This window comes from Anolis sagrei, chromosome 6 (genome assembly GCF_037176765.1).
Source record: "Anolis sagrei isolate rAnoSag1 chromosome 6, rAnoSag1.mat, whole genome shotgun sequence".
Lineage (NCBI taxonomy): Eukaryota > Metazoa > Chordata > Lepidosauria > Squamata > Dactyloidae > Anolis > Anolis sagrei.
In genome coordinates, this window is record NC_090026.1 from 24676598 (window position 1) to 24703302 (window position 26705).

The 26705-nt window shown below is 42.6% G+C and overlaps 1 protein-coding gene across 7 annotated transcripts in view; it reads left to right on the forward strand.

The window, feature by feature from the left end:
* The window catches only part of NDRG2 (NDRG family member 2), a 63085-nt gene that overhangs the window by 3283 nt on the left and 33097 nt on the right, over window positions 1-26705 (forward strand). For 4 of the 7 annotated variants that reach the window (XM_067469944.1, XM_060780605.2, XM_060780602.2 and 1 more), the window contains exons 2-4: window positions 11677-11759; window positions 12458-12502; window positions 24459-24564. In XM_067469944.1, the coding sequence (XP_067326045.1) occupies window positions 11682-11759; window positions 12458-12502; window positions 24459-24564 (229 nt within the window). In that variant the 5' untranslated portion in view covers window positions 11677-11681. The remainder of the gene's footprint in view (window positions 1-11676; window positions 11760-12457; window positions 12503-24458; window positions 24565-26705) is intronic. The other 3 variants (XM_067469945.1, XM_067469948.1, XM_067469949.1) reach the window with 1 other exon arrangement.

Here is a 26705-nt window from a genome sequence, read left to right on the forward strand (position 1 = left end):
AAACTAGCTTAGAAGGATCTGACAAATTCACGGGCTAGCAGGTGCTACACAAGTTATTGGTATGGATTGGGGAGATAGAAAGAGGAAAGAGGGGCATATGGACCATCCTTTGCTGCCCAATCTTTCACCCATAGCTTCTAAAGTTCTGTACTTGTCGTGCTAGTCGTGCCAACTTGGCTCAGTGTGTTGAAAGTGTTTTCCTGGCAGAGCTCCACGTGTAGCAGGCGGGCATTCAACAGGTGACACTTCCTAGCCAAGTACTTTGCTGCCTGGCAAATTGCATTTGTTGGATTGTGGCGTTGCCGTTGGGTTGGGTGGGTGACGCTACTGGAGCCCTGCTATGATGATATTGGTGGTAGGGAAGGAAAAGGCGATATCTACAGAAAGAGAATTTGAAAGAATTCCTTAGCAGCAATAATAATAATAATAATAATAATAATAATAATAATAAGATACAAAATCCAGCATATAGATCTTGTTTGCTGTGAAATACTGTGTTTTTGTGTCAGTAAAATAATAATAATAATAATAATAATAATAGTAATAACCCTCAGAATTCCAATGCTGAGAGTCTCCAAAATAATGTTTTGTGTTATCAGCTATTTCTCTCTTTCTCTGGACAAGGGATTTGGGGCCAATTTGTTTGCCAGGTACAGATGTGTCCTTTTGCCCTGCCTCTGTAAACCTCAATCTTTCTTTCACGCCATCATTTATTTCATGGGGGTGACAGGAACCTGGTCCCCCCCCTTGGCTTCCCAGCTTGGTGCCCACAGAGTGGGTTTATTATGTGTGCAAGCCTTCTTTTGGTGGTGGGCTGAGGAATTATTTTCTGAATGCCTGCTCTTTGCCAGCCCCATCAAGGGCCCCAGAATGACAAGGAGCACCCAGGGAACTGGACCGCTGCCCATGTCAGGGTGATCAAAACAGCTATTTATGGCCCTGGAGGGGGATCCTTGGATGGAGCCCAGAGTGGAAACCAGCCACAGCACCCAGGAGAGAAAAGGAGAGCCTAGGAAAGCAGGGAAGCTCTTATGGATCCTCAGGGATCCACCCTTCCGGCCAGGAATGTCTGAATATCAACAAGTGATGGCAGAGGAAATATAATTTCCTTATTTATATTACATTTCTATCCTGTTTTTTTCCCTGGATAGCTGAAAGTGGCATATGTGACTCTCTTAATTCCCATACAACAACGCTCTAATGGTGTGAGAGCTCCTTCACATCACACTATCCAGTGGATCTCGAACCTCTGGGTCCCCAGATGTTTTGGCCTTCCACTCCCAGAAATCCTAACAGCTGGTAAACTGGTTGGCATTTCTGGGAGTTGTAAACCAAAACACCTGGGGATCCACAGGTTGAGAATCACTGTAGACAGTTTGATTCAACTTTCGCTTCCAGTGTTGCATTCTTCTGAATCCTGGGGCTTATAGTTTGGCAAGGTAGGAGACCTCTCTGATGGAGAATTTGATCCCAGATCTCCATGGGATGGAGTCATGACAGTTAGTGGCAACTAGGGCTATGTAGTACGGTGGTTCCTCAACTTTGGTCCTCCAGATGTTTTTGGACTTCCTGAATTCCTCGCTGTTGGGATATTGACAAGCTGGAAGGTGTTCAGAGGAAGGTGACTAAAATGATCAAAGGTCTGGAAACCATACCCTATGAGGACTGGCTTAAAGAGCTGGGTATGTTTAGCCTGCAGAAGAGAAGGTTGAGAGCAGATAGCCATGGTTAAATATTTGAAAGGATATCATAAGTAAGAGGGATCAGGCTTTTGTTCTGCTGCCCTGAAGACTAGGACTCGGAGCAGTGGGTTCAAATCACAGGAAAGGAGATTCCACCTGAACTTTAGGAAAAACTTCCTGGCTGAACTATATATATTTACTTATTATGGTTGATGACCAGCAGCAACAAAATGAGCAAACATTGCAATAGGAACAAGACATACATTTCGCTATTAAGAAACACTGTCAACACTGTAAGAGCTGACAAAACAAAATCTGGCTGCCAGTATTTAAAAAACTCTATAATCATAACGGTAAATAAAAAACAACACTCAAAACAGGGGAATTCCAGACAAGAAACCATCAAGAATGTCCAGGGTAGGAGAAAGAACGCTTGTCTGTTTGAGGCAAGTGTGAATGTTCCGACTTTAAAATCATAACAGTAAATAAAGAACAGCTTTCAGAAATGGGAACTCCAGACAAGAAACAATCAGGAACAGCTAATTACCTCCCAACAAAGGATCCCCCCAGGCAGTAAGAAGCCAGAAACTGCTGGGCCATTCAATGCTAATCAAGGTGGCCAATTTAAACATTCACACTTACCTCAAACAGACAAGAGTTCTTTCTCCCACCCTAGACATTCCATAGATATATAAACCCCATTTTCCTAGTTTCCAACAGACCTCACAACCTCTGATGATGCCTGCCATAGATGCAGGCAAAACGTCAGGAGAGAATGCTTCTGAAACATGGCCATACCACCCGAAAAACTCACAACAACACAGTGATTCCGGCTATGAAAGCCTTCGACAATACACTGTAAGAGCTGTTCAACAGTGGAACTCACTGCCTCAGAGTGTGATTGAAGCTCCTTCTTTGAAGGCTTTTAACAGAGGCTGGATAGGCATCTGTTGTGCTTTCCCTGCATGGCAGGGGGTTGGACTGGACGGCCCAAGTGGTCTCTTTCAGCTTTATGACTTTTATTCTATATCCAAGCTGGTTGGGACTTCTGGGAGTTGAAGTCCAAAACAACTGGTATAGTATAGATGTAGTGCAAAAGAGACTTGAGAAAGACTGTATGTCATGACATTGAAGGGGGACTTGAACCTGGACCTCCCATGTCCCAATCAGACAGCTTCACTATGCAGGCTCCTTATCAGTAAAAGAGAACGCAGCCTGAATGGCAAGAGCCAATGGGCTTTCTTCTTCCATCTCCTCCCATCCTTTTCTTATTTTTGCTGTATTTTCAGTTCTGATCCAAAAACCTTCCCTTGCATGATTGGGCATGAATTATCTACCAGGCAGTGAAGAAGAGAAGTAGCGAAGGAGCATAGAAATTGCCTCACGTGGAGCCAAACCCTTGGCTTTCGTTCCATGTGTCAAACCTTCTTTGAGCCTGGTATGAAAACAGGCATTGCCATCCTGCAGATCCTTGGGGCACTCATATTTATGTGACTCTGCTTTATTGCTCTTTGGGGCTAAGTCGATGTGTTTCTGTGCACGTCTCCAATTTCTCTGGATGCCTTGAGGCAGAGGGAAGATCTGTTTATTTTTCCAAACTCAAAAGACACTCTGGGATATGCAAGCATTGGCAGCGTATATACGGACACACCCCTATCTCAGCACAGTGTGTTGCTTTCTGCTCTGGAATTGCACAAAGGGCTCCACAATGCCTGTCTTTCTCCTCCCCTGAAGTCACAACAGCCCTGAGAGGTAGGTTAGAAGGGAGCTAGGTTAGAATGGAGGCTGTTTTCAGTGGATGGCTGCACAATAGGCACATGAGAGTGGGCAGTCACCTTCTGTCACTCCATGTGCAATTTCTACATCTAAGCATCAAGAGTGATGTTTCATCGTGGAGCATGTACTGCTTTCCTTTTCCAACACTGCATGTGAAGGCAAACCACACATAGAGGGTGTGTTTTCCAAACACACAAAATTTTATGCTGCAAACATGGAAAGATCTCATGATACATTATCATCTATATAAATAAAAATGTAATGTCCGTTTGTGGGATTGACATAACTCAAAAACCACTGGATGAATTGACACGAAATTTGGACACAAGACACCTAACAGTCCAACGAGTGTCCATTACCCATAAACACATACACAACCCCAGCAGAACAGACTTAAAAACTCCAAAAATACACCATATATACATACACACATACACTCATATACATATGCACATGCACACATCCATACAAACACACACATATATATATATATGCACAAATACACACATACATGTGCATACATATATACATATACACATGCACACACATATACATATCCACATACATACATATATACACACAAATATGCATATAGACAAGCACACACAATATGCATGTACACATATAAACACACAAATACACAAATATATACACACATATATATGCAAACACACATATATACACATATACACAATATGCATGTACACATATAAACACACAAATACACAAATATATACACACACATATATATGCAAACACACATATATACACAGATATATACACACACATACACACATATATACATACAAAAAACACATATACACAGACTGGGCCACAGCAACGTGTGGCAGGGGATGGCTAGTCATCTATATAAATAAAAATGTAATGTTCGTTTGTGGGATTAACATAACTCAAAAACCACTGGACAAATTGACACCATATTTGGACACAATACACCTATCAGACCAACGAGTGACTATCACTCATAAAAGCACTCAAAAACACAGCAGAAGAGACTTTAAAAGCCAAAAAGCAAAAAATAACATCACAGCACTTGCGCAAAACCACATATACACACACACAAAGAACACAGACTGGGCCACAGCAGTACGTGGCATGGAATGGCTAGTATTATATAATACTAATTGTATAATATACTGGTAGTGTGTTATATATATTGTGATATAATGATATAGTACAATGTAATAATATAATAATGGTATATTACATGTAAAATTACTAATAATATTGCAGTATAGTGGTGTAGTACAATATAGTAATGTTGAATACTAATATTGTGCTATGCTAAAAATATAACACACACATATACACTCATACACAAAACACATATACACAGACTGGGCCATAGCAATGCATGGCAGGTGACGGCTAGTGTGTGAATAAGTACTGAGAAAGAAGTAGACTTTGAGGTGTTTTGCTCATATGTAATTTTACCCTTCCCAGAGACACGATGGATAGTTCCTGTGAGTTTTCCGGGTATGGCTATGTTCCAGAAGCATTCTCTCCTGACATTTCACCCACATCTATGGCAGGCAACCTCAGAGGTTGTGAGGTCTGTTGGAAACCAGGCGAGTGAGGTTTATATATCTATGGAATGTCCAAGGTGTATAAACCCCACTTGCCTAGTTTCCAATAGGCCTCATAACCTCTGAGGATGCTTGCCATTGATGTGGGTGCAACGTCAGGAGAGAATGCTTCAGGAACATGGCCATACAGCCTGAAAACTTACAGCAGCCCAGTGATTCTGGCCATGAAACCTTTTGACAACACAGGATGGACAATTTTAATGGTCTGTTAGAGGTAGGTGTGAATGTTTCAATTGGCCACCTTGATTAGCATTTAATGGCCGAGGAGTTTTCATGGTGTGGCTTCTTCCTGCCTGGGGGAATCCTTTGTTGAGAGGAGATTAGCTGTCCCTGATTTCTTGTCTGGAGTTTCCATTTCTGAAAGATGTTCTTTATTTACTGTTATGATTTTAGAGTCGGGACAGTCACACTTGCCTCCAACAGACAAGAGTTCTTTCTCCCACCCTGGACATTCCACAGATATATAAACCCCATTTTCCTAGTTTCCAGCAGACCTCACAACCTCTGAGGATGCCTGCCATAGATGCAGGCAAAAGGTCAGGAGAGAATGCTTCTGGAACATGACCATACAGCCTGGAAAACTCACAGCAAACCAGAGATTCCGGCCATGAAAGCCTTCGACAACACAGGATGAATAGTTTTCAAGATTATTGAAATCACCAAGGAAAAGAACTGGTTCCGTAAACATGTCATATACTTACTGAAACATGACTTAAATCACAGATTTAAGTCATGTTTCCCATTTTGAAATGTACATATTTCTCGAATAAGCATAAGTAGATTACCTTGTTGCTGTAACATAGGCTGCTATTCTGATTCTTCACTTAATCAGTTTATCTGCTCCTTCCTGTGTCTAATGATATCACCAAGCAGTGTGTTGGAAACATAATGGGTTGGATTCAGACTAAGGCAGCAACCGTACACCCATTTAACATGGATGTTACTCCGACTAAACTCAATTAATTGTACGTCAGAGTACACGAATGTAAAATTGTGCTATAATTGAGTTGCGATTAGCACCAGTTTATATCAATATGACCCATTGCGTGACAGACATGGTGCACAACGGTAACTGATATTTTCCTTCCTTATCTGAATCCATCCCTCTTATTTGCAATTCGGCAGAAGCTAGAGATAAACCAAGAGCACAACCAAAATGGGTCCATCACACCAGAATATCTCTTAGATGATATATAAGCTTTATGTTGGGTTCCACACCGTGTGAAAATACTAAACAAGAAAGTTATAGATGAAGTCTCTTGTACCTTTATTGGAGAATAAATCCCATTTTACTCGATGAGGAGTGTATCCAAGTAAATATGCATCATAGCACTCACATCCAGAGCATTCGATAAGTAAACACTCATATTAATTAATTGGATGTATAGCATGTCCTACTGTCAGAAAAGGCATGCAGGGAGACTAATGATTTGTATTTATTTCAAATTAAATAAATACAATTTTAAAAAAATATTTAAAAAGTGAATCCGGTAGAAAATAAACAACATCCTTCTCTGACTTATCATAGATAACCCAACACAGGGCCCTTCCACACAGACACATAACCCAGAACATCAAGACAGAAAATCCCACAATATTCTGCTTTGAACTGGGCTATCGGAGTCCACACTGCAATATATTCCAGTTCAAAGCAGAAAATGTGGGATTTTATTCAGCTGTGTGGAAGGGGCCTGTCTGAATAAAAGAGGCTCACATTGCAAGGACAGGGAATTTCTGAATTTGGGACCAAGCACCGAGTAGACTTTTCCTTAAACCCTACCAAATGTTCCTCTGCAAGTGGGAGGCTCCAAGAAGACCTTCTGCTGGAGGAAGAAAAACCCAGGCAGGCTCATACGAGATAATACAGTCTTTCAAAGTTAACTGAGCATGAGATTTCCCTCCTCCCTCTCTATGAAATGGAAAGTAAATGTTTGTGTTAATGGATTAGCAGAGTCATTACTATTCATCATTTGAAAACTGAACACGTGGAAGGGTTTAAGTCATTGGAGAGGAGGAGGAAATCACCCATATGGTCTCAATGGATGACCTAGCAGGACGATATTGTAGTACATACAGGGATTTGCTGGATTCTAGGTACAGTGAGAAGCCTAATGCATCAAAGACAATAACACAAAGTACGCAGTGCAAGTTGAGCATCCCTTATTCAAAATGCTTGGGACCAGAAATGTTCCTTATTTTGTTTTTTTTCCCAGATTTTGAGCGAGGGACCCAAGTTTAAACGTGAAATTCATGTATGTTTCATGTACACCTTAGACCAGGTATGGGCAAACCCAAACCTTTGGGCTCTTTTCTTAGGCTCTCCTTTCTCACACCATTCTATTCTTCCTTTCTTCTCTCTTTCCTTCCTCCTTCTCTGCCTCCCTTACTTCCATCTTTCTCCCTTCTTCCTTTCTTCCCTTCTACCTTTTCATCATTCCTTCCTTTCCTCTTTCCTCCCTCCTTCCATCTCTCTTTCTCCTTCCTTCCTTCCTTCCTTCCTTCCTTCCTTCCTTCCTTCCTTCCTCATTTCCTCCTGAGGGACCATAGATCATGATTGGGCAAATCCAGGCCCAGGAGCCAGATCCTTGGTCTCTTTTCTCAGGTCCTCCACTCTCTCCCCATCCTATCATTTCCTTCCTTCTCTTTTTCCTTTCTTCTTCCCTCCCTCCCTCCTCCCCCCTTCCTTTCATTCCACCCTTTCATCCTTCCTTCCTTCCCTCATTCCTCCCTCCTTCCCTCTCTCTTTCCTTCCCTTTTGTCTTTCCTTTCTTCTTCTTCCTCCATCCCTTCCTTCCCTTCCCTCCCTTCCATTCCCTTCCTTCCTCCCTCCCTTCCTTCCTTCTTGTCTTTCCTTCCTTCTCTCCTCTCTCCCTCCTCTCCTTTCCTTCCTTCTCTCCTCCCTCCCTCTTCTCCTTTCCTCCTTCCATCCATCTCTTACTCCTGGGGGATGTTTAGCTGGGAGAAGAGAAGGTAGAGTACTATGTTCCATTGAGGGGGAGGGAGGGGGAAAACTGACTTTCTGCTGCTTTAGAGACCAGGGCACAAGGGAGCAATGGTTTCAAATGGTAGGAAAAATATTCGACTGAAAAGATTAGGAAGAACTTCCCGGAGAGTGGCTTAGGCTGCCTGGGAGTGTGGTGGTGTCTCCTTTTCAGGAGGCTTTTCCACAGAGGCTGTCTATTGGAAGTGCCTTGATTGTGCCTTCCTGTATGGCAGGGGTTGGACTAGGTGGCCCTTGAGGGTCTCTTCCAGCTTTAGGGTTCTAGGATTATATATCAGGAGTAGGCAATATGGGGTCTCATGGATACACCTTTTCTCTCATCAAGCATCTCATCCTGACCAAGACCAACCTTTCGGGATACAAATGTTTCCTGTCTTCCTTTCACTTTCTGTCTCCAAAAGAAAAGAGGAAGGGGGGGGGGGGGAAAGGGCAAGGAGGGGGCTTAGGGATAGCCCTCTCCCTCTTGGCCCGCCCACCCCATTCCAGCTTGCCATGTGGTCCCTAAGTTAGAAAGTTTGTCCATGCCTGCCTTAGACACATAGCCTGGAGATAATTTTATACACAATAATGTAATACATTTGTCTTTGAAACAAAGTTTGTGTAGGTTGTAGGTTTTTCGGGCTGTATGGACATGTTCTAGAAGCATTCTCTCCTGACGTTTTGCCTGCATCTATGGCAAGCATCCCCACAACCTCTGAGGATGCTTGCCACAGATGGAGGCAAAACGTTAGGAGAATATGCTTCTAGAACATGACCATACAGCCCAAAAAACCTACAACAACTAGTGATTCCGATCATGAAAGCCTTCGACAATTCAAAGTTTGTGTACACTGAATAATCAGAAAGCAAAAGTATTACTATCTCAGACACCAACATAGATTATTTTGATACATCCTGGATTTTGACAATCTGGATACAGAATCCTCAATATGTATTATTGTTCTACTTCACTCAGCCACAATTCTCATAAGGAGTTCTTCCTTTCTAGAACAGCAGCCTTTATAAATTTTGAGTAAAGAATATGCCATTTCCCAGATGTTGTGCTATAACTCCCATTAGCCTTAATCGGAGGCAAGCCCAGTCATAAGGAATAATGGGTGTGGTGGTCCAACACCATCTAGAAGAACACAGTCGCTATACTTGAAACCCATTTGATGGTCAAAAAAATTCACATGTAAATATGAACATGTTTGTTTATAGTTGATTCAGGTTTGATTTTAATCCAGTTTAAAAACAAACCACAATAACCGCTTTTAAGATGATATTTTAATTTTTAATATTTGTTTTTATCCATTTTGTGGGGATATTTTTTTCACTCTTGAATGTTCCAATATTTTAATGTTTCTGCTGTCACCCCCACAGTTACCCATAAAACAAGTAAGAGGGAAGATTAAGCTAGATTACAGAATCTAAATGTACTTAGTGCACTGACTGTACTGTATAGAGTTTGTGTTCCTTTAGTGTAGATCTTTGATGGCAGGGTGGAGAGGGGGAACCACCAAGCATAGAAGTCCCCGTCGTAAGTAGGCTGCAATTCCCTTGTCATTTCTGTTATAACCCTTTCTTCCAAGTGTCACTGCATTTATAGTTCACCGCTATAATGCTTGATCAGCTGTTGTAACCCCAGCAGGAAGAAACAAGAGTAGTGTGTGTGTGTGTGAGTGCTGACCTAAGATATTCTACACCCGCAAACCCAGTGCACTGCACAGTTTGAAAAGTATGTTCCGTGTTCACAGAGCACATATGACCTGAGAGTTGGTGACACTGAAATTCCAGGTTCATCCTAAGATTCATTGGAGCCCTTAGAATGGAGAGATAGCCTAAATTGCTTTGCTGTCAGACTAGCTCACAGTATTCTGCAAGGAGTTGCCAGTTTTTGAAATCGCAATTGGTTGTGCAAGAAGAGAAGTCGGACCTGGAAAAATGGGTTCCCCTTTTCAACTCTGTCACAGATTTCTGTGCAACCACAGCCTTGTCTCTGTCTCATTTACTCTTGGCCTCAGCTCTTCTGTCTATAAAATGGGAGGTAACTATTTTTATTGTATGAGTCCATGGGCTGTCACATCCACAAACAATCATGTGAATCAGTGCAAGCTAACACCACAAGATGACTAATACCACTACGGAGTGGACAGCACTTTTTCCACAGAGGAAACTGCTTGAAATCATTGAGATTTCAAGTTAATTGTTCCCTACTTGTCTCATTTTTATTGGTTTACTCTTAAATACAGTAAAATTATAAGTGTGCATTCTGAACTCCAGAATAAACTATATAATTAATTGTCATGACACATGGGTATGGAATGATCAAAGTCAACACTCAGTCTGATATAAAGCAGGGATGGGGAGAGTCACATTCTGTAGGGATTGTTGGATTTTTTATCTTTCATGATCCTTTACTGTGCTCACTAGGTATTGCTGGGCTCTTCAGTCCAATAACATCTGGAGAGCCATGTGTTCTCCAGTTTCCAAGAAGGCATGGACATGTAAACAAGGACAGAATTTTAGATGTATCCCTACAACTCATGATATATTCCCCCTTATTCCTTATCTTTATGGATTCCTTTGTGATAGTAAAATGAAAGATTGTCCTCTACCTCAAGGTTCTTGTGAGTGTCAGTCACCATAAAGCTTGTGAAGTACAGGCAGATGGGTATTAAGCTATAATATATGGATGCAGAGTTTGGTTGTTTTCACAATTAGTATGGTTTTTATGTTGTTGTTTTAATTTCCAGCAAACATAGCTGTATATTTACTGTCCAAATAAGCAGTGGACTGTGTTTTATTTTCTGACCCATATTTACCATCCAGTCCTGTAGCATTGTTCTATGTGAGGAAGAAACTCACTATATTTGTTACATTAAGGGTTGGTTCGCACATATATTCCTTATCGTCTGAATCCTGGTAGTTATAGGATTAGCCTAAAATATATTACTGCTTGAGCCAGATGAACAAGGTGGTGGCCACCAGTGTCATCATTTGATATTGTGAAAACTAACGACTAGATCTTATTTCAATATTGGGTAAACACTGTTGGGGCTAAAGGGTTATAAAGAAGGTCTAGTAGCATGCAGGCTTCAATCCACAATATCTGCCTAGTGGTAGGAACAGTCCTAGTGGTTGATGGCATGACCAGATGCTACAGTATTGAAAACGTTGTATTTGAGGTAGCATTGAGTGATGATAATGCATGTTTCATCTTTTGGAGATAGAGCTGGGATAGTTGCAAGGGATGGTTTTCATGTCAGTGACCAGACAATTCTACTCTGGATTTTAGGCTGAATCGTAAAGGAGTTACTCAAGTTATTGATAAGGTTCAGTACCTTGTTTAATTTCTTTGAAATTTAGACTAAACCCAAGATCCCATTTATCTCCTTATTAAAATGAAACTATAGACCACCAAGTTGGCTCAATAACTCTGGGTCATCACCTGATGGGCAGTCATCAAATGACGAACATACCTGACTTAAATAACCGTTAAAACAGTGCAGATCTTTGAGAAGAACAAGAAAGCACAGTTTAGATAGTCAAAGTTCTGTCAGATCCATCGTTTGAATCTCACCTAACTTATCAAGTTGTCTGATGTCAGTGCCTTCATCTTTTACTCCAGGTGCCATGACGGAACTTCAGGAAGTGCAGATCACGGAGGGGAAGCCACTTCTTCCATCCCCGCCAGCACCTGATCCAGGCAAGGTCAGCAAAAACGCAAATTTGCCTCAGTCTCCCCCACCAAATCTTTCCCCTTCCCATTGGCTTTTCCCTAACTGTCCAATCCCACCTTTTTCCTCCTTGCTCTTTCCTGGCTGAGGGGGTGTCAACAGAGCAGGTACTTTGAGTTCAGTGTGATCATTGGTCCATCTGACCTGATGTTGTTCCCTCTGACTGGCAGTGGCTTATCATCTAATTTTAAGAGGCAGTGTTGGAGAGATGTGTTGTCTAAGCCAGGGATGTGTGGCCCTCCAAATCTTGTTGGATTGCACCTCCAATGCCTCCCCATAAAGGGTTGCTGGGGATTGCAGTTCCACAACCACCAGAGGACTGTGCTTTCCTTCCATCTGAATATTTTGATTTAGCAGTATGAGTCAGGCATGCTCTTTTTGCAAATTCCGATCTCCCCAGCTGAGTAATACATAAGCCAATTGGAAGCATGGACAGAGCCTGTGAGTAACTACATTGCAGTTCTTAAACACAGTTCGCCTTCTGGCAAAACCACCTCATGCCAGTTTCAACAATCTCAGCCAATTTTGGAAGAGCCTGTACACTCTGCTCCCCATGCCTCTCTACTTTTCCCTATAACTCTGTTTCTTCTTCCTCACTTACTTCCTACTTTCTTGCACCTTCTCTGTCTGTGTGTCTTTCCCCTCCCTCTTCTTTCTTTCTCTGTGTTCTAGGATGCTGAACTGATAACAGCCAAACTTCTGCAGGAACACGGCCAGGTAATACCCTCCCTCCCAGTTTTCCCATTTCATTCATAGAGTTAATATTTGGGTTATACCCATACCTGCTAAGATCCCCATCAGTTGAAAAACCAAACTAAAGGAAGAGGTCCATTTGTTCTTTGTCGCCTTCTGTCTCTCCTTCCTTTGCTCAAAATGTGAATCAACAGTTAGTATCCACTTTCAATTATTGTTAGTCACATAAGCACAGGGTCATCCATAGGGCTGTAGGATAAAACACTTGTCTCATAGACAAGCAGTGTTCTGCCTCTGTCTGTGAGACAAGAGTGATGCTTAGAGGTTCTCAACCTGTGGGTCCCCAGATGTTTTGGCCTTCAACTCCCAGAAATCCTAACATCTGGTAAGCTGACTGAGTTGTTGACCAAAACACCTGGGGATCCACAGGTTGAGATCCACTGGCTTAGAGGGTCGGTGAAAGCAGAATTTGTTGTTATATGCCTTCAAGTTGTTTACAGCTCAAGTCAACCCTATTGTGATTTTTTTCTGAGGCCGAGAGTGTGTGAAAAGAACCTGAACATTAGGAAGAACCTCTTAACAGTAAGATCTGTTTGACAGTGGAATAAGCTGTTTTGAAGTGTGGTGGGGTCTCCTTCTCTGCAGGTTTTTAAACAGAGGCTGGATGGCTCTTTTAGCAATGCTTTCTTGCATGTCAGAAGAAAGTTCAACTGGTTGTCCCTTGGAGTCTCCTCCGACTCTGTGATTCTACGATTTGCCCAAACTTACCCAAACTGGAAATCAAATCCAGGTTTCCAGAATCATAGGGCACATCTAGACAGCGCCTAAAATGCATACCCTCCCACATTTTTACGTGGGGCATCCAAATGACACACCTCGTAAAAACAAATTCCTTCAGGACAAAGCAGGAAAACACTCCTCTATCCCAAAGTAATTTGAAAGTGGATTAGATATGGGTCTTTCTGAAAGACCCGCATCTAACCCACTATGGCCGCTGTCTGGACTGCCCTTTCAGAAGTTCTGGGACTTCCAAGGGGGCAGTCCATGGAAAACTCAAAGGGCTCTAACCCCCTCCCCAAACCCCCCCAAAAAGCCTTTTTAAAAAGAAAATAACTTACCTGGATACCATTACTGTGCTGCTGGAGCTCTACTGGTGCATAGAAATGACACACCAGGAGAAGGGGAGGGGAGAAGGAAAATCAGGGAAGTGCCAGCCAGGTATTTTTTTTCTTTTAAGGTTTTTCTGAGGGGGCTTTGTTGCCCCCCCCCCCAAAAAGGACAAGCTTTCTGGGGCATGTGTAGGCTGTAATGCGGGCCTAATCGGGTTTTAAAAACCCGATTGGGCTTGCATTAAAGTCCTGCCTGGAACCGCCCATAGTCCCAGCATTCAAACCAGTACACCATGAACAATAATTGTGGGTGCTAATTAATGTATAATGGACATGCTGAATTGGACTCATTTCTAGGACTCGACTTGAGGGGTTTTTTTTCTGTCAAGGCTTTTGTGCATTGTTGTGCTCCACAAGAGATTCAAACTGCCCTGTTTTCCACAAGGTTTCACAACCAGAGTTCCTTGGAAACCTAAAGTTTTACAAGATGTGATTGGAAAAAATAATCTTTTAAAAAGCTGTATATATAATATTTTTTATACGGAGATTATCTGAGAGATGAACATTTTTCAAGCATTCCTTTGGGACCTTTAGACTTATACAGCAAACCACAGGAAGGCAATATATGTTAAAACACAGGCAAGTACCTTATACCAAGACAGAACATTACTCACTTCTGCTCTGTGTCTTTATTTCGAGCAGCAGCACCTCTCTAGAGTTTCAGAAAGGGATGTTTTCCTGGGGAAATCAATGGGTCTTTTACATTCAGCACATGTGCCGTGTCATTTACTGGCATCCCTTCCTGCCCCCTACCCCAGTTTTACCATTATGTAATCATTAAATGCTCAAGAACTCTGCCAGACCGAGGAAAAAAGAAGTGACAACTCTTCCCAGGAGTCCTGGCTCTAAGCCCAGCCTATTCTTTCTTGGTTGGCTTTGATTTGTTGTAGCCCTCTATAACACTCTGCCACCTGGCCCATTAGCCAGTTAAGACAGTGCCATGTCAAGCTAGAACTGGGTTTCAACTAAAGTTTCTCTCAACCCAAATTCCACTCTTAAATAGCTACATTTTGGGGGTTACCAAATATTACCGACATCCTTGCTCGTTTGCCTGCAACAGTGGCATAAGCCACAGGCATCACCAAGTGATTGTACTTAAGCCTTTGCTACAAAAAGTGCATTTTTTTTCAGTTCTTGCTAATTCAGATGTTTTTAAAAGCATAGGTGCAGGCTTAGTTGGTTGCTGCTTCTATTGGGAAATTTAATGCATCACCATGTTGTGGAAAGCTACACCTATTGAAACTCAAACCCGTCATCTAGCTGAAAGAGTAACAGCTCTAGCTGCTTAGTCATGACCTTGTTGGCTAGCCTTCAGCAAAGCACCATCTTGGGCCTCTCCTTCCCAAATGGAAAAGAAAGGATATTTAATTATGTGGTTATAGAGAGATTAGGTCAACAGTCTTTTGTGTACTTGGAATGGCAAACTTCCTGATTGCAAAAGTCTTGTTACATCAGTCTGCCCTTACATAAGGCAAGCCTCCATATTCTGGAGGCTGCAAAAAACTGGGTTAGCTCCTATGCTTAACCCTATGACATTTGCATCTTATCCCAAAGTTAAGAGAGGGAATCCAACATTTTCCAGTTGTTGGGATTTTAAATACTATCTGTGAAAAATAAATGAAACAAACCAAGAGATGAATAACCCAGGCTGGATCTATATTGCCCTATATCCCAGAATTTGATCCCAGATTGTCTGATTTGAACTGGATTATATGAGTTTCCACGACCATATAATCTGGGATAAGAATATAATCTGGGATCAGATCCTGGGATATATGGCAGTATAGAAGGGTCCCCAATTATTACTGAAGACATCTCCAAAGCAGTAGGAAAAGCTACATTAATTAATGGGTTGTTGTAGGTTTTTCAGGCTATATGACCATGTTCTAGAAGCATTTTCTCCTGATGTTTCACCTGCATCTATGGCAGGCATCCTCAGAGGCTGTGAGGTCTCACAACCTCTGAAGATGCCTGCCATAGATGCAGGCAAAATATCGGGAGAAAATGCTTCTAGAACACAGTCATATAACCCGAAAAACCTACAACAACCCAGTGATTCTGACCATGAGAGCCTCCGACAATACATTAATTAAATCTCCAGAAGCCCCCAGTGATGCAGTGGGTTAAACCCTTGTGCCGGCAGGACTGCTGATTGATAGGTCAGCGGTTTGAATCCAAGGAGAGCAGGTTGAGCTTCCTCTGTCAGTTCCAGCTCTCTATGCAGGGACATGAGAGAAGCCTCCCACAAGGATGGTAAAAAACATCAAACATCCAGGTGTCCCCTGGGCAACGTCCTTGCAAACGGCCAATTCTCTCACACCAGAAGCGACTTGCAATTTCTCAAGTCGCTCCTGAGATGGGAAAATAAATGGATTTTCAGCAATTTATTATAAGGAATTTAAAAATAACTTGATAAGATCCACGCAGGAACTTATCAATTTAAATCAGACATAGAAGTGAATAAAATTCTAGAGAAATGACCATAGTCAAACTTATATCAAAAGAAGGACAAGCAACTTTATATTGATATCACTATTAAACTATGATTACAAAATTTTCACAATATTAATATAGTTTCTAAACCAATTCATCCATGAAGATCAATCAGGCTTTTCCCCTAAAGGCAAATTCAGAACAATTTGAGAGCAAGTTGAATTTTCTCGATAAATATAATTAGTGAAAATCAGCATTGATGCTTGGAGAGGCAGAAAAAGTATTTGATAATTTAAATTGGAAGTTTTTATTTCCAGTTTTAGAAAAGGTAGAATTTGGAACAAATGTAATAAATCTGATTAGAGCCATTTATAAAACATTGCCTATGTGGGCTACAAATTCCGTTTTATTTATTGTTCTCTTTAATTGTGAAAGGAGTTGGTGAGTGTCAATGAAAACGGAGCCAAAACAGGACACACCAAGATTAGTTTCCACACGAAGAGAGGAAGTCTTGTGGTTTGCAGACGTACAAAATAGCTTTTAACAAAAATAAGGAAGCAACAAACAGGCCAAAATCAACTGAGCACAGTACCTGGAAAACAGGAAAAAAACATGGGAAATAAATAAGGCTGGGTAGTTCTTTTCTGTAGCAAATTACACAGTGAAAGATTCTAAATCAGGCATGGACAAACTTTCTCAGTTGGGGGCTGCATGGTGGGCTGGAGTGGAGTGGGAGGGAAGGAGAGGGTTCTCCCCAAGTCCCCTCCCTCCCCTTTCCTCTCCTTCCTCTTCTCTTTTGGAGGCAGAAAATGAAAGAAAGACAGAAAACGTTTGGATCCCAAAAGGGGATCCCAAAAGGTCAGGATGAGATGGTGGACGGGAAAGAAAAAGTGTATCCATTAGACCCCGTATTGCTTATTCCTGATATAGAATCCTAGAGCTGGAAGAGACCCCAAAGGGCCATCCAGTCCAACCCCCTGCCATGCACAGTCAAAGCACTCCTGATAGAAATGCTCTGCAGAAAAGCCTCCAGAGAAGGAGACTCCACCACACTTCGAGGCAGCCTATGCCACTCTCCAACAGCTCTTACTCTCAGGAAGTTTATCCTAATCTTTTCAGTCAAATCTCTTTCCTGCTATTTGAACCCATTGCTCCCTTCTGTCTGTTTGCTCCCTCGTCCTCAGTGGGACACCCTTTTAAATCTTGAATCCTAGGTTCTCATGTTCCCTCTCTACCTTCTCTTCTCTCTGCTAAACATCCCCCAGGTGGAAAAAAGGAAGGAAAAAGAGAAGGATGGAAGGGAGGGAGGGAGGGAGGGAGGGGGAGGGAGGGAGGGGAAGGAAGGAAGGAAGGAAGGAAGGAAGGAAGGAAGGAAGGAAGGAAGGAAGGAAGGAAGGAGAAATTGAGAGAGAGAAGGAGGGATGAAAGGGAGGGAAGGAAGGACAAAAGGGTTGAAGGGAAGGAGGGAGGGAGAAAGAGGTAGGTAAGGAAGGAAGGGAAAGAGAGAAGGAGGAAGGAAGGAGAGAGAAAAGTTAGGAAGGGAGGAAGGGAAGCGAGGGAGGAAAAAGAGAAGGAAGGAAAGACAAAAGGGAAGGAAGGAGAAAGAGAGAGAGAGGTAAGGAGGGATGAAAGAGGGAAGGAAGGATGAAAGGGTGGAAGGGAAGGAAGGAGGGAGGGAGAAAGAGGGAGGTAAGTAAGGAAGGGAAAGAGAGAAGGAAGGAAGGAAGGAAGGAAGGAAGGAAGGAAGGAAGGAAGGAAGGAAGGAAGGAAGGAAGGAAGGAAAGATGGGAAGGGAGGGAGAGAGGGATGGAAGGGAGGGAGGAAAAAGAGAAGGAAAGACAAAAGGAAAGGAGGGATGGAAGGAGAGAGAGTGAAGGAGAGAGGAAATAAGGAAGAAAGGATGAAAGGGTTGAAGGGAAGGGAGGGAGAAAGAGAGAGGTAAGGATGGAAGGGAAAGAGGGAAGGAGCAAGGAAAGAGAGAAGGAAGGAAGGAAGGGATAGTGAGAGAGGGAGGAGAGTCTGAGAAAAAAAGCCCAAGGGGCTGCATTTGGGCCCGAGTTTTCCCATTCCTGCTCTAAATGCATGTGTGAAAAGTTCTGTTGCAATTCCTATTAACTGTCCTATTTTTATTACTATCTTTCCACCTATCTTTTTTACTTATGTATTCGACAAGGAGGCAAACAGGCACAAGTCAACCACTTTTCTAGAAAGCACTGAATCAAAAAACAGTTCCAAAGAGCAGATAAAACAAAACAAGATTAGATAGGCTTTAGTAACATAACAGTAGCATAAAAGCAAAGGAAGTAGAAATATCTGTGTTATTATTATTGGAACAATGCTGTTTTCCCCTATTTGCCTGATCATTATAAGAAGTCAGCACAGTTGTGGCCATGTAGGCTTCTTGAAATGGAAGGGAGATTGTTGTAGTTTTAAATAAATGAGAAGTTTTTCTCAACTCTGAACTCTGTATTGCTTCCTCGGCATGGCTGTTGAAAGTACAGAGATCCAGCTCTTCTTTGCATTTGACCATTTATAATACCGATAACCTGCAGCATTAAGGATAGGATCAGAACTGACCAAGATGTTGACTGGGATTTTTTAAACCAGATTAACTACTCTGGTGTAGAAGACATCATTAATAATGATGAAAGCAGTGTGTGTCAAGAATAACTTGGCATTGTGAAACCATGGCCCTTTCCACACAGCTAAATAAAATCCCACACTCTCTGCTTTGAAATGGGATATATGGCAGTGTGGACTCAGATAACCCAGTTCAAAGCAGATATTGTGGGATTTTCTGTCTTGTTATTCTGCGTTATATGGCTGTGTGGAAAGGCCCCATGATGTTGGTGTTAGCAGTGAAAACTCCCACAGTCATTCAAAGATACAGCCGCATCAATCTGGGATATCCAGTATGCAAAGGGGTCTTGTAGCATCTTAGAACAAAGTTAGTAGCATAAGCGTTCATAGACTGGTGGCACAGTGGGTTAAACCACTGAGCTGTTGAATTTGCTGACTGCAAAGTTGGCGGTTTGAATCCAGGGGGTGGGGTGAGCTCCTTCTGTTAGCCCCAGCTTCTGCAGTTTCAACCTAGCAGTTCGAAAACACACAAATATTAGTAGATCAATAGCTTTACCTTCAGTGAGAAGGTAATGGCATTCCATGCAGTCATGCTGGCCACATGATCTAAGAGGTGTCTATGGACAACGTCAGTTCTTCGGCTTAGAAATGGAGATGAGCACCAGCCCCCAGAGTTGGACATGACTAGACTTAATGTCAAGGGGAAACCTTCACCTTTACTTACACTGTAGAATTAATGCAGTTTGATGGCACTTGAACTGCCATGGTTCAATGCGATGGAATCCTGGGATTGACAGTTTAGTGAGAAACCAGCACTCTTTGGCAGAGAAGGCTAAAGATGCTATAAAACTATAACTCCTGGACTCCAGTTGCATTTTTGCCAAAGTGGAGTTAAACTGTATTAATTCTACAATGTAGATGCACCCATAGTGTGTCTAGCAGTGGTTCTCAACCTGTGGGTCCCCAGGTGTTTTGACCTTCAACTTCCAGAAATCCTAACAGTTGGTAAACTGGCTGGGATTTCTGGGAGTTGTAGGCCAAAACATCTGGGTACCCACAGGTTGAGAACCACTGAGCTAGCCACTTAACTGCACCTTATTCCCTTAAGTACAGCACAATTTTTTTTCCACCTATGTTTTCACTTTCCATTAGAGAAGCAGTTCAGTTTACTTGTATTAAGATCCCCATAGCGGAGATGTATATAACCCCATTAAATACATACATTATCAGCACTTCAGGAAAGAACTATAAATCCTAATCGGACATTTCCCTGTGCATCAGAAACATTTATGAGGGCTCCGCAAAATCAAGCTGAGTAGCCATATCCCAAATGCTATTTGTTCCAAGATCAGCAGCATTTGAACAGCCGCAAACAGAAGGGCTGACTTCCTTCAAGCCTTTATATACTCTGTGGAGCAAATCAGCACACTGTCTGTCCATCTGTGTGACAAAGCAGAGCTTGGCTTGTTGTGAGTTTTCCTGACTGTATGACCATGTTCCAGAAGCATTCCCTCCTGACATTTCGCCTACATCGATGGCAGGCATCCTTAGAGATTGTGAGGTGTGTTGGAAACTCGGAAAATGTACTTTATATATATTTGTTGTTCATTCGTTCAGTCGTCTCCGACTCTTCGTGACCTCATGGACCAGCCCACGCCAGAGCTCCCTGTCGGCCGTCACCACCCCCAGCTCCCTCAAGGTCAGTCCAGTCACTTCAAGGATGCCATCCATCCATCTTGCCCTTGGTCGGCCCCTCTTCCTTTTGCCTTCCACTTTCCCCAGCATAATTGTCTTCTCTAGGCTTTCCTGTCTCCTCATGATGTGACCAAAGTACTTCAACTTTGTCTCTAGTATCTTTCCCTCCAGTGAGCAGTCGGGCTTTATTTCCTGGAGGATGGACTGGTTGGATCTTCTCGCAGTCCAAGGCACTCTCAAAACTTTCCTCCAACACCACAGTTCAAATATATATATATACATTTCCAACAGACCACACAACCTCTGAGGATGCCTGCCATAGATGCAGGCAAAATGTCAGGAGAGAATGCTTCTGAAACATGGCCATACACTTACTTACTTACTTAGGCGATCCCTCGTTGCCTGAGTAGGATTGTCTTCCAAGATCGGTGTACTGGCGGTGGGTCCGTAGGTGACTGTGGAGCCCTATTCTTGATCTGCATGTTCTCCTGTAGTGAGGGCATTGGTTTCCAGGGGAGGGCGGTCCTGGTTGGGGTTGGCTTGATGCTCCTTCCTCTTGGCACATTTCTCTCTTTCACCCTCCATTCGTGCCTCTTCAAATTCTACAGCACTGCTGGTCACAGCTGATCTCCAGCTGGGGCGCTCAAGGGCCAGGGCTTCCCAGTTCTCAGTGTCTATGCCAGAGTTTTTAAGGTTGGCTTTGAGCCCATCTTTAAATCTCTTTTCCATACAGCCCGGAAACACACATAGCAACCCAGTGATTCTGGCCATGAAAGCCTTTGACAATACACAAAACAGAGTTCATTTGATGCCAGAATTCAAAAATGGCTTGGAAATGTGCCTATTTTGGACTGCAGTCCATACCATGACCATGCTAAACAACATACTTGTCAGGTCACAAAATAGTATTATTTTGTTGTGTTCAGCTTATTAGGGCTGTCATTTGGGTTCGCACCATAGATGAAAATGAGAAAGGTGTGAAGCATTGTTGGAAGAATCTAGGAACTGGCCTTGCACAAGAATTGATGTTTGGAGTATCAAAAGTAATGCAATAACTGCTAGCTCCCACCTTTTACCCTCTTTGGTTGTTGTGACAGATTTGCCTCCCAGCCTGAAATATAAAAGTTTGCCTTTTTCTCAGTGGCCAGTCCACTGCTTCATCTCTGGGCTGCCTCTTTGTTTCTACTTTTCACCCTGTTCATGCCTGTATTAGTGCGGTTTGGACAAGGACTCGTTCCAAATGGCTCAGCTCACTGTTCCCCTGCCACTCCAATTGCTTTTGAACACATTGAATTCCCTTGAGTGCCATCCGAGAAAAGCCTCCTTAACAGGAAGGGCTAAGAAATTAAACAATGAACTTCTATTTTTTAAAAAAGCAAGATCTGATTGTTTTGATATCGACCCAAGTTTTTCCCTGCGCATCATGGGAACGAGGATAAGGCGGGGACGGTCCCTTCTGCCCTGAATTCCTCCCTTGTTCTGAAGCACTGGCGAGAGGCAATATTTAATATTTAAGATGACATATGCCCAAGCTGAGATCCTCCCTGTGAGTCACGTCCTCTGACCTGAGAGTCAGGTGCATTCTCAATGACACAACGTGTCAAAGGGTGTACTTACACTGTGGAATTAATGTAGTTTGACACCAATTTAACTGCAACGGCTTGATGCTATGGGATCATGGTAGCTTTTTTTTTTTTTTGGTTTACATGCAACTTTGATTCCATAAAGGTAAAGGTTTTCCCTTGACATTAAGTCCAGTCGTGTCCTACTCTGGGGGTGGTGCTCATCTCCATTTCTAAGCTGAAGAGCCGGCTTTGTCCATAGACACCTCCAAGGTCATGTGGCCAGTATGACTGCAAGGAGCGCTATTACCTTCCTGCTGAAGCGGTACCAATTGATCTACTCACATTTGCATGTTTTCAAATTGCTAGGTTGACAGAAGCTGGGGCTGACAGCGGAAGCTCACGCTGCTCCCGAGATTCAAACCTGCGACCTTTTGCCCAACAAGTTTAGCAGCTTAGCGGTTTAACCCACTGAGCCACCGGGGCCTCCCTACTTGTAGTTTATTTTAACATAGATACACTATATACATGTTTGTGTGTATTCATATATCTTCTCACTCATAGGGAAAAGTACTATTCTTCTGATAACATCTCCAAATCCCTTAGCCTGCTCGATCACTGGCCATGTTACTTGAGAGATTCTAATAGCAGTAGTCCAAAACTATAATTATCCCTAGCTCTGGGGTAAATGCACAGGTTGATTTACCTTGAGTGATGTTTTACCTTAAACCATTTCTATGCCATCTCAATGTTTTCAACCTTAGTGGGATTTTTAAAATGGAAAAGCCCAAGATCAAGTGTTATTGACATTGTTGTTGTCGTCCGTATTGAGAGCCTTTCTGACTTGCTATTGCCTTCCTCTACGGCAGTAGTTCTCAACCTTTCTAATGCCGTGACCCCTTAATACAGTTCCTCATGTTGTGGCGACCCCAACCATAAAATTATTTTCATTTCTACTTTATAACTGTATTTTTGCTACTGTTATGAATCGTAATGTAAATATCTGATATGCAGGATGTATTTTCATTCACTGGACCAAATTTGGCACAAACACCCAATATGCCCAAATGTGAATACTGGGGGAGGATTGATTTTGGCACTTGGGAGTTGTAGTTTCTGGGAGGTATAGTTCACTTACAATCAAAGAGAATTCTGAACTCTATCAATGATGGAATTGACCCAAACTTGGCACATGACCAACATAAAATACTGGAAGCAGGCCCGTAGCCAGGATTTCGTTTCGGGGGGGGGGGGGGTGAATTTTTTTCAGAGGGGGTTTCGGGGGGGCTGAGTTTGGGGGGGGCTGAGTCTGAGTGAAAGAGGGTCTAGCCTAGCAAACCTTTTGTATCATTACCCCAATACCCCCATGCATATGGGATATATTGAGTATGGTGATCAGATCATGATATGAATAAACATAACAGTTTAAATAATGCACCAGTAAGGCCTTTTCGCGAACCACCATGAGAATTTGGGGGGGGGGGCTGAAGCCCCCCGAGCCTCCCCTCCCCCCCCCCCCCCCCCCCCCCGGCTACATGCCTGACTGGAAGAGTTTGGTAGACATTGACCTTGAGTTGTAGTTCATCTACATCCAGGGAGCACTGTGGACTCAAAACAATGATGGATCAGGACCAAATTTGGCACAAATACTCAATATGCCCAAATGTGAACACTGGTGGAGTTTGGGGGAAATAGACTTTGACATTTGGGAGTTGTAGTTGCTGGGATTTATAGTTCACCTCCAATCAAAGAGCATTCTGAACCCCACCAATGATAGAATTGGGCCAAACTTCCTACACAGAACTCCCATGATCAACAGAAAATACTGTGTTTTCTGATGGTCTTCAGTGGCCCTTCTGATACCCCCCTCGTGACCCCTTAGGGGTCCCGACCCCTAGGTTTAGAAATGCTGTTCTCATGGAAATTGCTGTATTGGTTTTAGGGTGTAGGGATGGAGGAAAAACAAGAACAAAAGAGTGAACAGAACTAAGATATATTAGATTAATGAGTGGATAATATAGAGTGGAGGAAGTGTGAGAAAATGGAAAAGGGTGGAGAAATGTGGTTATAGATAAATGATGTATTTGTATTAAATGTACAAAATCTCACAAAGCAAAATATTACATTAATAAAAATATTTATATATAAAATAAAGAAGGGGGGAGTAAAATCGCAGGGATTAGCTCCCAATCCCACCCCCCATCCCCAATTGTAATTTATGCACAAAATCCCCCATTGTAACTCATGCACAAAATGCACAAAATTCTGTGTGATTGCAAATTCTAAGCACAGTAGGTATGATTTCAAATTTTGGGGTATTGGGAGTTCAGTACTAAGTCCTTATGAACAATGCACACATAAGGCCCTACTTCAAACACAGACCTTATTCCTGTACGAATGGTTCATAAAGGACCATGGAAGTTTGAACGTTAGCCTTCCACCAGTTTTCCTTCCTCTCTGTATGGCTCCAATTACAGTCATCTAGCATTGCCACACTGCACGTGTTTACCCTCTTCTCTCTTTCTCTCTCTGCTTCCACAGAAACATACAGTGGAGACGCCATATGGCATTGTGACAATCACCATCCATGGAACACCCAAACCCAAGCGTCCTGCCATCCTCACCTACCATGATGTGGGACAAAACCGTAAGGCTGGAGTGCCCGCCCATTGTGGGGGCAGGGGGGCTGGGAGTTTACCCACCATTGCAACCCTGAGAAAAAAATTTAAAACGTTGCATACTGCAGTATATCTCATGGAACTATTTAACTATTTGGAGATGAATTCCCCAGGTCTCTTGTTTTGGTGGACTTGGAAGTTTCCACTCTCTTGTGTGTGTACATCCAGGGTTTATTTTGGGTTTTTTTTTAAAAAGGGTGTCTGGGGTTTATTTTACTTTTTTAAAGTGGGGAAATGGTCTAATGCATTTCATGAACTAGGCATTAGATCATATACATTCATATCTTGTTTTGATGGGCCTGGAAATTTCCACTCTGTGTGTGTGTGCGCGCGCCCAGGGTTTATTTTGATTTTTTAAAATGGGTGTCCAGGGTTTATTTTACTTTTTTAAAGTGGGAAAATGGCCACTCCATGAACTAGGCATTAAATCATATACATGCATATCTACACTGGTGTTGATAGAATTCAGGAAGTCTTGACAGCCTGATCGATGCATCAGAGTGATATGATTAATGTTCTTGTTAAACAAGTGGGAGCCAAAAAAGTTTGCTGAACTTCAGCCAATAGTAGAACTTGATCACCCTTCTGCCTCTACCAGTGGCAGGTGGCTTCCATACCGGGGGGATAATCAATTCACTCCAGGTAGCAATCCAAACTTTAAATAAATAACTCAACACAATGAATCTAATCCCTAAAATGGGTTCAGCATCCTGGAGAGATTCCACCTGAACATTAGGAAGAACTTCCTAACTGCGAGAGCTGTTCAACAGTGGAACTCTCTGCCCCAGACTGTGGTGAAGGCTCCTTCTTTGGAGGCTTTGAAACAGAAACTGAATGGCCCTCTGTCAAGAGGTGCTTTGAATATGATTTTCCTGCTTCTTGGCAGGGGGTTGGACTGGATGGCCCATGAGGTCACTTCCAAATAATTATATGAGAGTTCCTATAAAGTTCTGATTAAGCTCCTTGTGTAGATCCACCAGTTCACTAAAATCACCAGTCTCCACTGTCCCTTGCCTCCCACATTCCGCCCCATCTACCATAACTAATCCTAAGGCTGCCCCATGAAGGATGCAAATCAAAAACTTATTGCTGTCCATTGCAAATCAAGTTTGTTTTTATTTATGGCAACCCAATGAATGGGAAGCCCCAAAATAATCCTGTTATCAACTACCCGGATCAGATCTTGCATACTCAGATCTGTGCCTTCCTTGACTCAGATATCCCAGAATATCAAGGCAGAAAATCCCACATTATCTGAATGTGGACTCAGATAACTCATTTCAAAGCAGATATTGCGGGATTTTCTGCCTTGATATTCTGGGATATAGGGCTGTGTGGAAGGGCCCTTTGAATCTCTAGGACTGCGGAGGGCTGACTGTACCGTCTTTTTGAATGAATCATGTCTTCCCATGATATGTCCATAGGATTATAGTCTCAGTTTAGTCATATTGGCTTCCAGAGAGAGTTCAGACATGGTTTGCTCTCAGACTTGTTTGAAGCTGATAATGTTTAAGAATGCCAACTCTTGTTGTTTAGTATTCTGTAAAAGGAGATTGTCTGGATTCACATCCTGTAAGTAATTCTGAATTAATCAGTCCATCTGTCTCACAACCTGCCTATACATAAGGAAGATCTTCCTGCTGTAGAAAAACTCTGAATTCTCCATCTCTAACAGCAAGGCTCCTTCCACACAGATGTGCAAAATCCACATTGAACTGGATTATATGGCAGTGTGGACATATATAACCCAGTTCAAAGCAGATATTGTGGATTATCTGCCTTGATATTCTGGATTATATGGCTGTGTTGAAGGGACCTAAGAGGAAGCTGGAGGTGACAGAAAATGCTTCTTGAAGGTGGGGGGGGGGGGGGGGAGTTTCCCAACTTCATATCTCCTTTTGTTGCATATCTTATCTTTGCAACTAATTTTTCCTGCTACTCCCTCCACTTTGCAACTCCTAGAGAAAAATGAGTCTCTTAGAAGGGGAGATAAACACCAGACGGAGAGAGGAAGCCGACAACTCATCCTTCACAGTTTCTCAGGATTTTTTTATCCCCTCCAGCTTTTTCTGTCATTTGGAAATGAGATTTTCAGAATTTCCCACAGAAT